Source organism: Palaemon carinicauda, chromosome 11 (assembly GCF_036898095.1).
Source record: "Palaemon carinicauda isolate YSFRI2023 chromosome 11, ASM3689809v2, whole genome shotgun sequence".
Classification (NCBI taxonomy): Eukaryota; Metazoa; Arthropoda; class Malacostraca; order Decapoda; family Palaemonidae; genus Palaemon; species Palaemon carinicauda.
In genome coordinates this window covers 143,279,203-143,294,202 of record NC_090735.1, presented here as the reverse complement: position 1 = coordinate 143,294,202, position 15,000 = coordinate 143,279,203, and the positions used below count along the sequence as shown (strand labels likewise).

The 15,000-nt window shown below is 32.1% G+C and overlaps 1 protein-coding gene across 4 annotated transcripts in view; it reads left to right on the top strand.

Annotated features, from left to right (window-relative positions):
• LOC137650260 (paramyosin, long form-like) overlaps positions 1–15,000 on the top strand; it is a 164,847-nt gene that overhangs the window by 91,256 nt on the left and 58,591 nt on the right. For all 4 annotated transcript variants that reach the window (XM_068383561.1, XM_068383562.1, XM_068383559.1 and 1 more), the window contains exons 5-9: positions 7,293–7,491; positions 9,831–9,956; positions 11,820–12,016; positions 12,769–12,901; positions 13,544–13,760. In XM_068383561.1, the coding sequence (XP_068239662.1) occupies positions 7,293–7,491; positions 9,831–9,956; positions 11,820–12,016; positions 12,769–12,901; positions 13,544–13,760 (872 nt within the window). The remainder of the gene's footprint in view (positions 1–7,292; positions 7,492–9,830; positions 9,957–11,819; positions 12,017–12,768; positions 12,902–13,543; positions 13,761–15,000) is intronic.

Below are 15,000 nucleotides of genomic sequence, written 5' to 3'. Positions count from 1 at the left end.
AGGAAGGAAATAAGGAAATAGATAAGCTACAGGAGAAATAATAAATAACCAAAATAAAATATTTCAAGAACAGTAACAACATTAAATTAGATATCTTTAATATAAACTATAAACACTTCAAAACAAAACAGAGGAAGAGAAACAAGATAGAACAACGTGCCAAAGTGTACCCTCAAGCCAAATAACCCTAATCTAAGACAATGGAAGGCCATAGCACAGAGGCTGTGGATCATATGAAGATCACGAAACTGACCTGAAAAGATGGGAAAGAGTGATTCTTGAAATGAGCACATCCCCTCTCATATGTTTTGCCCGGAGTGCAGAGAGATGATGAGGAGGTTAATTTTAGACGCCTGGCACACACGCTGCTTCAAGCATAGATGCTCTCGCTTGCGTTCCTGTTGTAGCATTAGCGAGTTCTTGTAGTGGAAACCGAATAGTTTCACTTTGGTGGTCTGAATAGTTTTTGATAGTAACATTCTCCTTAGCGTGCAATATCCAACGACTATTTTAGGGGTGAATTGCCTCGGTTTATATGTTTATACACGTTCATCGAATTGGCTAGACGGACGATAGAACACTATTTACAGGCTTGTATACATTTCAGATTATTGGCATTATGTCTTATCATACGGTAGAAATTTATGCTTCTTCCACTGAAATAATGAGTAATTATTGAGTATCTACCTGTATCTTTTATATCAATTCATTTTGCCCTATAGAATACATCAAACAAGTAAAAATTAGTTTACAATATTCCATTTCAAAAGAGGGAAAATAACTCATTGTGCAAATGAAGAGCAATTGGGTATGCCCAAATCTTTATGCACCTTATTTTTCTCTGTGTTTTGGTCTCTCGTAGCTTCACCAACCCCCTACATAAGAGTGTGTGTGAACCTACAAATGTTAATAACAAAAGACAATGCATTATTAAGGTTTATAGCTTTTTATTGAGTATATAGCCCTTTTAAATGATCATTTAGATTGCCATTCCTGTTAAATTTTTAATTAAACGCTTGTAAATATATGGCTTATATCTCATTTAAATAGTGAGGTAACAGCTTAACAACCATATTCTATTCCTCTGCTTTATTCTGATCTGACTACTCAAACTGTTTGTTTGAGATGAAATGAAAGAAAATTAGATTCTTGGTTTTTAAGAAATATTAGTATTATTAGTTTTATTGACATACATCTAAGAATTCAAATTTTATCAATTTGGTTTTCAAATAAAATATAATTTTACCCAAGGGTTTCAAAATTCTACAAATTATGCATATTAAGCAAATTTTTCACTGAAATATCAATTGCAATTCTCAACATCATCCACGTAAGCTAAAGAACATAGTTAAACAAGCAATAGTACACGCAAACATACATACATACATACATACATACATACATACATATAAATATATATATATATATATATATATATATATATATATATATATATATATATATATATATATATATATATATATATACACACACACGCACACACACATATATATATATGTATATATATATATATATACATATATATATATATGTATATATATATATATATATAAATATATATATATATATATATATATATATATATATATATATATATATATATATATATATATATATATATGATATATATTTATATATGAAAGTATGTGTGAATTTTAATATTTTTCTCTGTCCTTCAAAATTAAATAAAAGCTCGCGTATATTACTCATACGATAACAGTCTTATGAACCATATCCCTTTCTTCATTCTCCTTTCTACTCGCACCTTGTCAAGGGAACACCACCCGCACGTTGCTGCTCCGAGTGGGTGGGGGTGGAGCGCATATAACCATATTCGGGCGTGGCAGATGGCTAAGTTATACAGGGGGGCGAACTTGGCCCGCCCCACGTTTTTCAGGGGTAGATTTCATTCCCCTGTCTCTCAGTGTCTGCTTTCCTCCCTGTGTTAGAAAGGCTATTTTGGTTTTCTCCTTTGTTTGTGTTTATTCTCCTGTCTTTTCCTTATTCCTTTGCACTTTATAGTTACTCATCTTTATATAACTTTCTCACTTTCAATTATCACTTCGTTTTTGGTTACTTGCTTTTAGCATATGCTTCCTTTCCTAAGCTTTCTAATTTGCATTTTCCACTCTTGTTACGTAAATAATCTTTCAAAGTTTTCCACAAACATTCCTTTCTCAAATATTTATCTTATTCTCTCTCTCTCTCTCTCTCTCTCTCTCTCTCTCTCTCTCTCTCTCTCTCTCTCTCTCTCTCTCTCTCTCTCTCTCTTCAAAGTTATGCTACCTTTCTTAGCTGCATTATCAATAGTAATTGTCACGAAAATATCACTGATAGTCACCACGATATATATGATGACATCGTCAATAATCATAAACACCGATAATTTCATCATCCTACATTATTACTAGCCAAGCTACAACCCTAGTTGGATAAAAGCAAGATGCTATAAGACCAAGAGCTCCAACGGGGAAAAATAGCCCAGTGAGGACAGGAAATAAGGAAATAAAAAAAATAAGTAATAGCAGGGAAAATTTACTTAGTCTTAGAGAAATCTAGTTCATTATCATAAAAAAACTGTATGGATACAGGTTGTATGTATTTCAAGGGGTAAGCAACAAGCTTTTATACAAGGTATAGCTTCAATAATATTCGAAGCTATTAGGACACATAGAAGATTTGTGTTTTATGATATATTATTTAAGCAATACTAAAATGACTGATAGAAGCTGGAAAGAAGTCAAGTAATGAGAAATAAAAAAAAAGTATGGCTTTCTTTTTCCAAAAATTTTTTAACATCCAAATCAATTTTATTGAAACAGCACAAATATATGGAAGAACTGCAGAGATTGTACTGGCTGAAAATGAAATGACCCCTAGAATACTTAAAAGACTATTTTGTAGAATGTGGCATGAAGAGGATCAAAACATGGTTAATGGGAGCTAGGAGTGTTAGTGAAAATGGCAAAAAAGGGAGACCTGACTGATAGCAATAATTACAGAGGCAACACACTTTCGTCAGTTGCCATGAAAATATATAGCATGCTTATTCTAAAGAGACTAGAGATAAAAATTGATGAAAAGTGGAGAGATGAACAAGCAGGATTTAGAAAAGGTAGAAGTTGCACTGACCAAATTTTCATATTGAGACATGTTGTACAGTGATGCTTAGTGCAAAGTAAATGTTAGTGGAGTTCTATCAAATGAATTTCCAGTGAACAGTGGAGTACTCCAAGGGAATGTGTTGTCACCTATGCTGTTTATCCTCCTCATGGATTTTGTAATGCGTAGAACAGTTGGAGATAGTTGAGAAGCATTGGACTGGATTGGTAATAGGAAATTAGTTGATGATTATGCTGATTATGCTGATGATACCTTCTTTATTAGCAAAACACCACAGAATTTGCAATGCTTGCTTACCAAAATGCATGAGATATAACATGAGGTTGGGCTGAAGATAGATAGAAGAAAGACAGAGATGATGAGAACGGATTATGCAATGGAATATGAAATATCATTGGAATGAGAAAGGATTAATAAGGTAGAATCATTTAAGAATTTAGGAACTATGGTCTCCAATACAGGATATTTAAAAATGGAGTTCAGTGAAAGATTGAAAAAACAAATCAGACAATGACTAGGTTAAGTAAAATTTTGAAATCAAATCGCTTGAAATTACATATAAAAATCCGGCCATATATCAATTTACTGAGATCTGTGTTACTGAATGGACATGAGTCATGGTATGACAATGAAACACTCTCCAACAGATTTAGTAGATTTTGAAAATAAAGCCCTCAGAAGAATATTGGTAGTTAAATGGTAGGACAGGATTAGAAATGAAACTATAAGAGATTGCTCGAGAGCCATTTGTGGATGAGATCATGATGAGGGGGAGATGGAAATGGTTTGGGCATGCTCTTTGCACTCCCCAAGAGAGATTAGTTCACCAAAAGTTTAACTGGGCTCCACAAGGCACTAGAAGAGTTGGAAGATCCAGGCCTAAATGGCTGGGAACTATGAAGCGTGAAGTGGGAGATGATGAGTGGAGAAGTATTGAATTAAAAGCTCAAGATAGAGACGACTGGCGAAATCTAACCGAAGCCCTTTGCGTCAATAGGCATAGGAGGAGATGATAATGATAATGATGATTTTGTATATATATATATATATATATATATATATATATATATATATATATATATATATATATATAAAACCAATAAGAATAACAATAAATGTAGCCATCTCAAGTCTACTGCAGGAAAAAGGCCTCAGACATGTTCTTAGACATGTCCTTAATCATGTCTAGGGTTTGGCTATTTTCATCACCACGCTGGCCAATACGTGTTGGTGATGGTGGGAGACTTTAGTCTGATGCCTTCAAGAAAACCAACCTAGTATATATATATATATATATATATATATATATATATATATATATATATATATATATATATATGTATATATATATACAGTATATATATATATATATATATATATATATATATATATATATGTATATATACAGTATATATACATATATATATATATATATATATATATATATATATATATATATATATATATATATATATATATATATATATATATATATATATATATATATATATATATATATGCTTTCGGGACATAGCTTCTCTCTAATGCAATTCTCATTGACTGTGATAGCCTCAGTAGCATCAATGGGCTTCCTGCAGGATACCCGGACATTGCAAGGAATCTCCAATCGAGGTGTGGCCCCAAAAGCCCCTTACCAGAGAGTAAAACTTTAAATATATAGCAAACCTAACCTGACTACAAGTCTTATGATGAAAAACCATACCGCCCCAAAAGGACCAAAGGAAGCGTGCACCAATTTTTTATGCCCTGAAGAGATGTGTAAATCTCACCAAAAAAAAAAAAAGACTATATTGGCCACACTACCACAACACTCTGAAGACGGATACTCGGCCACCGAAATCAGGGGGCAATAAACCAACACTATACTGATATAAACTAAAGTAATGGATATCCTTGAAACCATTAGCAAGCTCAAATGGAACTGGGCGGGGCACATTGCCAGGATGACAGACAACCGATGGACATCACGAACAACCTTCTGGACACCCCGAGGATACACAAGAAACCGAGGAAGACAAAAAACCCGCTGGCGAGATGACTTAGACCAACATAAGCAACAGTGGCACAGAATAGCTTGCGATAGAAGTCTGTGGAGGAGCCTGGGGAAGGCCTACATCCAACAAAGGACTTTTGAAGGCTGATGATGATGATGATGATACTGATATCCACAACCGGAAACCTTCCCTGAAGGAATTAATTGATGGGACTCACGTTGTTCACAAGGAGAGCAACTACAGTAGACTTACAATCACTGAAGCTGTAAACATCGCCCTCCAGGCACCAACTTTGAACATAAAGAAAGATTCTAATTATTCGCCACCCTCACGCAGAAAGTGACATGGATAAAATATTTAGTGGTGCAAGTCCAAGTGTGCATATAGTATGTGCGCGCATATATATATATATATATATATATATATATAATATATATATATATATATATATATGCATATATATATATATATATATATATATATATATATACAGTATATATATATATATATATATATATATATATATATATACAGTATATATATATATATATATATATATATATATATATATATATATATATACAGTATATATATATATATATATATATATATATATATATATATATATATATATAATCAACCATCATCCTCTTCATAATCTATGCATCTCTGAATTTTGAAAATTTTCCCCTTTTCTTTTTTAATTTTTAGAATTTTTAATTTTTTTACATGTTATCCTAGTGACTGAAACACTATTTAATGATAGTAACTCAAGAATTAAAGATCATACAGAGTTTTTATTTGTGAGATGATTGAATATATCGTAAAAAGGCTTTACAATAAGGAAGGTAATAATGGATTTCAAGCATCGTAGAGATAATTTGTCTTCAATTTCTTATTCAAATCTCTCTCTCTCTCTCTCTCTCTCTCTCTCTCTCTCCATTGCAGGACAAAGGCCTCAGACATGTCTTTCCACACTCGACTGTTTATAGTCTTTCTATGCCAGTCTATATCCACAAATTTTCTTAGCTTTTCTTTTCATCTTTTATCTGCTTCGTTTGCAATCTCTATAGACCTCTCCGGCTATTAATTTTGTTCATCTATTACCTGACATTCTCATTATCTCATTATATGTACAGTAGTCCAATATATATATATATATATATATATATATATATATATATATATAAATATATATATATATATATATATATATATAGTATATTTGTATATATACATATATATAAATATACTGTATATATATATATATATATATATATATATATATATATATATATATATATATATATATATATATATATAAATATATATATATATATATATATATATATATATATATACAGTATATTTATATATATATGTATATATATATATATATATATATATATATATACATACAGTATATTTATATATATGTATATATATAAATATACTGTATATATATATATATATATATATATATATATATATATATATATATATATATATATATTTATCTGTTCTTGACTGATGGCTTCTGTGTTATTAATAAACTCTATGGGATTAGACATACCGCGTCATATAATCTATGATTATTGAACTAACACAGAGGTCTAAATTTTATGATTCTTGATATTGTTAATAAAGTTATTGTTATCACAATATTCGGTATTAAAAATCCCTAGTCATATATTGCTTCATATATAAGAATAATTGACTAGATTATTTAATATGCAACATTTTAAACACATTATTATTATCATTATTATTTTTTTTTCGTAACTTTAGATAATTTTAAACGATATAATACATAGTTTGAGCGAATTTACAAATAATAATACCAATACCCTAATATCGCAAGAGGGTCTGCCCCTCTCTTTTATTCTTCTCTTGTACTTCTTTTTCTCCCTATTTCCTTAATCTTTCCCATACCGAGTACCTGCCTTTGTGCTATTAACTGGATTGTATCCAGGGGTACTCTTCCTTTCCCCATATTCCCTACTTCCCTATTCTTATTGTTATTATTATGTTATTATTAACCTCTCGAATAATTTTGCTTTAATGGTTATTATTATTATTATTATTATTATTATTATTATTATTATTATTATTATTATTATTATTATCCAACAGGATTGAGAAGGAGAAGGCCAAGTTCCAGGCCGAGTGCTTCGAACTGTCCGAGCAGCTCGAGAAGTCCACCCTCGAGTCCGCCAACTACCACAAGTCTGTCAAGAACCTGAACATCACCATCCAGGAACTGAACATCAAGATCGAAGAACTGAACCGCACCATTGTTGACATCACATCCTCCAAGCAACGTCTCAGTGTGGTAAGGAGAGATGGGAGTCACAGCTTGGCCTATTATAGTCTTTTTTTTTTCTTTTTTTTTTAATGAGACGCAATAAAGAAGACAGAAGAGAAGAAACTAGAAGTGGCAGAGAAGAGAATGTTGAGAAGGATGGGTGGGGTGACAAGATGTGGCAGAGATGAGAATGTTAAGAAGGATGGGTGGGGTGACAAGATGTGGCAGAGATGAGAATGTTGAGATGGATGGGTGGGGTGACAAGGAGAGATAAGATACGGAATGAGGTAATTAGGGGCACCACAGGAGTTAGAGAACTATCAGATAAGATCCAAGAAAGTAGACTGAGGTGGTATGGTCATGTCATGAGAAGAGATGAACAGTATATTGGGAGGAGAGTGATAGAAATGGATGCACAGGGAACGAGAAGGAGAGGGAGACCAAGGCGAAGGTGAATGGACTGTATCAAGGATGACCTTTGATCAAAAGGATTAACCGGTGATGAAGTGTGGGACAGAGATAGATGGAGAAAGCTGACCAGATACATTGAACCCACATAAGTGGGAAAAGATGTAGACAAAGAAGAAGAAGAAGAAGAAGATTCGCACTGAATCGCGGTAGTGCCCTTTTAGCTCGGAGAATTTTACTAATCTCTGATTGGTTGGACAAAATCATTCTAACCAACCAGGTAGTAGGAAACCTTTCTGACCTAAAAGGGCACCGCTGCAAGTCAGTGCAAATGCGCCTCATGAAAAAAAATTGAGCATAAGGTCACTAATGCAGCAAAACTAAGATTGAGAACAAGATTTTTTTCAGAAGAGTGATTTCAAGTTTTTTTTTTTGGGGGGGGGGAGGGGGCGATTTGTAAAGGGTCCTTTAAGGCTACATTGGTATAGATAAGACATGAAATCAAATCCTTCAAATGTCTTTTTGTTTTAAAAGATCGTCCATGGCTTTAATTGTAGTTCTAGGAAAATTCAAAAAGATTTTGCAAGGTTTGGGGATGTTTATCAATATATATATATGTATATATATATATATATATATATATATATATATATATATCTATATATATATATATATATATATATATATATTCTCTGTTTTTGTAATATGAAATCTAATTTCATTGATAAAGGGCGTTAGTAAACGTCCGTTAATAATTTGATTTCAATGTTTATTATAATCTCAAAATTAGAGGACGTATTCTGGATAAAAATTTTTCAAGTTATGTTTAATTATTTTCAGTTACGACGTAAATTATAAAATTAATGTAATTAATGCAAGCTAAATAGTATTCTTTGAGTGTAGGAACACTAATTTACCTTGTTTAAAAAAATCAGATGACGTTATTTTCAAAGTTTACAAAAATTATGACCTTTTCGGTTAACTAAAGGTAATGATTTGCATTTTTTTTATATAAGCAAGTTAACTTGTTGACTGCTAAAAGACTATACAATTTTTTTTTCTTCGAAAATTCGTTTTCACTATGCTTGAGAAAAGGCTGACAAAATTATTTAAAATTCTGTTATAATATCAAAGAAAGATATCTTTACAACAGAAAAATATTATGCTTATCAAAATAAAACAATATTTAATCAACAGACGAACGTAGTAAGGATGATAGAATAGTATAGGAACATCTACCTTATTAATGATTAACAAGTAGTTAATGCTTGTAAAAACGGTCTGACCTTATCAATTAATAAACAAACTACCATGGTATATTTAAAACATAATTCTCTGAATCATTCTACCTTATTTATTGTTAATAATAAGTTGTCAATGAATGTAAAAATGGTCTGACCTTATCAATTGATAAACAAACTACCATGGTACAATTACAATATAATTCTCTGAATCACTGTACCTTATTAATTTTTAATAATAAGTGGTTAATGCATGTTAAAATCGTCTGTCCTTTTCAATTGATAAACAAACTTCCATGGTACAATTACAATATAATTCTCTGAATCATTCTACCATATAAATGGTTAATAAGAAGTTGTCAGTGCATGTAGAATTAGTCTGACTTTATCAATTAATAAACAAACTACCATGGTACATTTAAAATATAATTCTCTGAATGATTCTACCTTTTTAATGGTTAATAATAAGTTGTTAATGCATGTAATAATGGTATGATATTATCAATTGATAAACAAACTACCATGGTACATTTACAACACAATTCTCTGAATCATTCTACCTTATCAATTATTAATAATAAGTTATCAATGCATGTAAAAATGGTCTGATATTATCAATTGAAAAACTAACTACCATGGTACATTTACAATATAATTCTCTGAAACTGTTATCGAATCGATTGAATACTTTAATGACAATCGCTTTCTTCTCGACAGGAAAATGTAGAACTCAGCAAGACCGTTCAGGAAATGAAGATCAAGGTCGAGGAACTCAGCTACACTCTGAAGTCTGGCTCTTCAAGCCTTGAGGAATACAGGAGGAAGTTTGAACAGGAAGAAGCGGTAAGGATTGGGATGTACGCATGCACAGATAGACAGATAGATCCGTAAATAGATAGTTATATGGTGTAATAGCCGATGGTAGATCGGAGAGTAACGTATCAATTTGTGGACAGATCATGTAATTGTAGATACCTGATTTGAAAGTCGCATACTGATTATCAATTAGAAATTAAGGAAAGTAACAAATATACAGGAAAATAGATAGATAGAATGATATATTAATAGAGGGACAGATCGACAAATAGAATGTTAGCATAATTAGATACCCCAAGGCAAAATAAAAATAATAAATTAAACAAATAAAAAAATAAATAGATGGATAGCTAGATGCATATATATGTTCATATTGTAATTGCAGATACCTGATCAGAAAGTGATGACTATTGATTTAACAAATTCTAATATATAAATACAGTATGTTAGACATAAATTACCATAGAATACCTTTTATTTATAAATTACTCTAAAACAAAAGATTCATCACCATAGAGAGGAAAATACTTAAAATAGATTTAATTTGAAGTTGAGATGTCTTATAATCGAAAGTAAATGATTTATAATGGGATGTCATTGACGTTTTTCTTAGGTTGGTAAAAAAAATAAGGACCTCAAAAATTATATTTGACGTCAGAAATGTCCTTCTTGATAATGGAAAAATATCCTATCCTAGGCCTGCTCTGTCTAAATAAACAGATTTTAAATATCGTAATCCTCATGCTAATTGTAGCGAATCTATTTTTTTTTTCATGACTGAGGTTTTGATAATAAGAAATATGAATAAATTAAAAAACATTCTTTTCATGTCATTCAAAACCATTAAAATCTATTTTGATGTAAGAGGTATAGTATAACCAGAGTACCGAATGATTGTCAAAATGAATTTAAAATGCTTTCACATTATATAGTCAAAGTATATGAGTTCATTGAAACACTTTCGAAAGAATACAAATTAATGTCACAAATGTTTCCCTATAATAATCAAACGGTTGTAAAAGATTTCCATTCTATGTCACAGACGTCTTTCTATAACAGTCAAAAGCTTCCATAAATATTCCAATTTGATGTCACAGACGTCTTCCTATAACAACAAAACGTTTACAAAAACTTCTCATTTGATGTCACAGACGTCTTCCTATGACAACAACACGTTTGCAAAATGATTCCCACATTATGTCACCGACGTCTTCGTATAATAACAAAACGTTTTAAAGAAGATTCCCCTTTGATGTCACAGACGTCTTCCTATAACAACAAAACGATTGCAAAATGATTCCCACTTTATGTCACAGACGTCTTCGTATAATAACAAAACGTTTTAAAGAAGATTCCCCTTTGCTGTCACAGACGTCTTCTTATAATAACAAAACGTTTGCAAAAAGATTCCCCTTTAATGTCAGAGACGTCTTCCTATAACAAAACGTTTGCAAAAAGATTACCATTTGATGTCACAGACGTCTCCCTCTATTAACAAAACGTTTACAAAAACTTCTCATTTGATGTCACAAACGTCTTCTTATCGTAACAAAACGTTTGCAAAAAGATCCCCACTTGATGTCACAGACGTCTTCCTATAATAACAAAACGTTTGCAAAAAGATTCCCATTTCATGTCAAAGACGTCTTCCTATGATATCAAAATATTTGCAAAATGATTCCCACTTGATGTCACAGACGTCTTCCTATCGTAACAAAACGTTTGCAAAACGATTCCCCTTTGATGTCACAGACGTCTTCCTATAATAACAAAACGTTAGCAAAAAAAAAAAAAAAAAAAAAAAAAAAATCCTATTTGATGTCACAGACGTCTCCCTAATGAAACGCCTTCCAAATGATTCTGACCTCTCATGACCATTCTGCCCCGCAGCGCCGTCGCAAGTTGGAGGCCGAGATCAACTCCCTGCACAACGAACTGACTGCTCTGAAGAGGTCTTACGACGAGGAGTGTGAGCTTCGCATTGACATCGAGCGCAAGTTGAGCAGCGAGGCTTCCCTGGTCCTCCAGTACAAGAGCAAATATGAAATGGAAAGTCGTATCCGTATTGAGGAAGTCGAAGAGATTAAGTAAGTTCCTCTGTCCTGTGCTGCGATTGGTATTGCCTCTTTAATCAGCATCGTTGGTGGGATTTTAAATGGGGCTTTTTAATCTTATATTCTCAATACATATGTGCATATTCATATTATATATATATATATATATATATATATATATATATATATATATATATATATATATATATATATTATATATTTATATGTGCGCGTGTGTATGTATATATATATATATATATATATATATATATATAAATATAGTGGATACATACATTTTTATTTGATTACAATATAAAAGGAACTATAAAATATCATCTTCAGTCGCATGGCTATCATAATTTAAAATGGGCAGTTATATTTTTTTTAATATTCTGTTGTAATACTCCATTGTCTTTATCTATAGAAGAGTTTTAAATCAAATTTTCATTTCCGATCAATTGCTCTCAGTATCAAATAGGGAAAATGCATTTGAAATCAATAGGAAATTATTGCAAACTGCCCTAATGCGACCTCTTGATAAAATGCTTAAAAATTGCTTTTATTTTCAAGCACGCTTTGGTCTCAAGAACATAACCTAGTTAAACGTTTACATCCTAAACTTCCACTCTTGAAGCTAAGAAATAATGCATCTCTACGTAGCATTATGTATTATTATACGAACACACTTCAAAACTACCTGTTTTGGTAGAATTGGATTGTCCACTACTAATAACATCCTAAGCTCCCTAAACCCTCCTTAACTTGCAATGGCTCCTCCTTTGCAGGAAGAAGATGACTGTCAGGATTGTAGAGCTCGAGGAACACTGCACCAGCTTGACCCAGAAGATCACCTCCATTGAGAAGCAGAAGAGCCGTCTGTCCCAGGAAATTGAAATCATGATTTTGGATCTCGAGAAGGTAAGCCATGGGGGGTAATGCATTGCCTTGGGACTCAGTGCCCAAGCAAATCTTCATATCAATTCTTTTAAAATGTTTAGGAGTAGCATGGAATGTTTCATGATAACGTGGGAATTTAAATGTTACTTTAAATTAGCTTAGAGTTCTCTTGCTTGAGGGTACACTCAGGCACACTATTCTATCTAATTTTCTTCCTCTTGTTTTGTTAATGCTTTTATAATTTATATAGGAAATATTTATTTCAATGTTGTTACTGTTCTTAAAATATTTTATTTTTCCTTGTTTCCTTTTCTCACTGGGCTATTTTCCCTGTTGGGGCCCCCGGGCTTATAGCATCCTGCTTTTCCAACTAGGGTTGTAGCTTAGCAAGTAATAATAATAATAATAATAATAATAATAATAATAATAATAATAATAATAATAATAATAATGTGGAAAACGTTGTTCACTTTTATGTAATACTGAGGATTTGATCCTACGAATCCCTTGAGGGATGTTTGATATGCGAAAACGGCGCTATAAACCGTGTCTGGTTTCCTACACAGTATAACATGGAAAGACGCTCAGTTATGTCTTTATTTTAAAAAGTACCTGTGAAGTACCGATTACCGTTCAGTCTTTCATTTTAAATACTCTTCTCAGGCTAACAACAACTTCCGTGAGACCAAGTCCAAGCTTGAGACTGTCGACCGCGAATACAAGAGCCTGGTTGTCAAGTACGAGGAACTCAGCATGCTGTACGAACAGACCAGCAAGGACCTCAAGATTCGCGTCCAGGAGTACAACAAGGTGACTCACGACCTCGAATCTGTCAAGGACACTTATGAGAAGTTGAGCCTCGACTACAGGAAGATCAGCGGTAAGTTTCCCCCTTGTTTTATATCCCGATGATCTGGTTAGAAAAAAACGTAATCTTAATCGGAAATTCTCCGTAAAAATATACTGTTCTCAACCGTATTTCAGTAAATTACAGGCGACCGTGATTTTATCTTACTTTGTTATTATCTTTAACGGGTTGATGACCGTAATCTCACTACTTTACGTCAATATATTCGTTTTTAAAAGTGTAAAAATCCTAGAATAAATGTTGCCAGGTATTTACCGTTGTTTAATACATATTTTTAACAGTGTAGGCTGAAGGAAGGATGTCAAAAATACATCCAAAAGGATAGATAACCGTCGGAATTTATTTTTTTCATTATCTTCTGAAAAATGTAATATCTAAATTTCATTAATAGTCATAGGATCAATTCTGATACCTGATTTCTTATCATCTAACCACCTGCATTGTACACGATGATCAGTAAATACCTGCTCACCATATTTAGAGATTCTGTTCTACTTTCTTCATGTGGGAAAAGTCACTGAACAGCTACAATAGTTGCCCATTAAGTGACAGTGGCGAAAATATACCAGACTATTAGGTGTAAGCGTAGGCAAAGAACGAGCCATACGTACCTCAAGGGCTTAAAAGATCGTATAACACTAATGTTATTATCTTTCCGGATGGCTGATGCCTTTACCAAGCTAGTACTTAACCACCATAAAACATGGAGTTGTTTGAGATTTTGAATTTGCAATCTTTTAAGGATTATTGGAAAGCACTTACTCAAAATGATCAATTGTTTCATCTATTTTAGAATTCCATCTAGATCCAATTGAAAATATGCCATAAAAATATAAAATGAGAAGAGTTTCCTAATAGGACTGACAGGGAATTAAATTTTATTTCAAAAACTTCAATTATTTGGATACAACCACGTTAGGTATATGAAAGTATTTAGAATACTGAATGGAGTTACCGACGAGGAGAAAAGTTATTCAGAAACATAAAAATGAACAGTTTCAGCAGCAATGAAGTTGTTAAATTCCCAGTTTAAGAAAGTAGTTTACATAGATTGAGAGTTATAGATTATTTGGGTTTAGTGGGCTGGTGCTTATTTTTCTTTCAAAATTTGTACAATGCTGACAACTATGATATTTTTTTTCTTCTGCATGAATCATGACCTATTATAAATAACAAAGGCTTTATGCATTACTAGAGTCTTGTATGTTTTATACTTTTTAGCAAAGAAAAAGCTTGAATGTTTAAAAGGTGA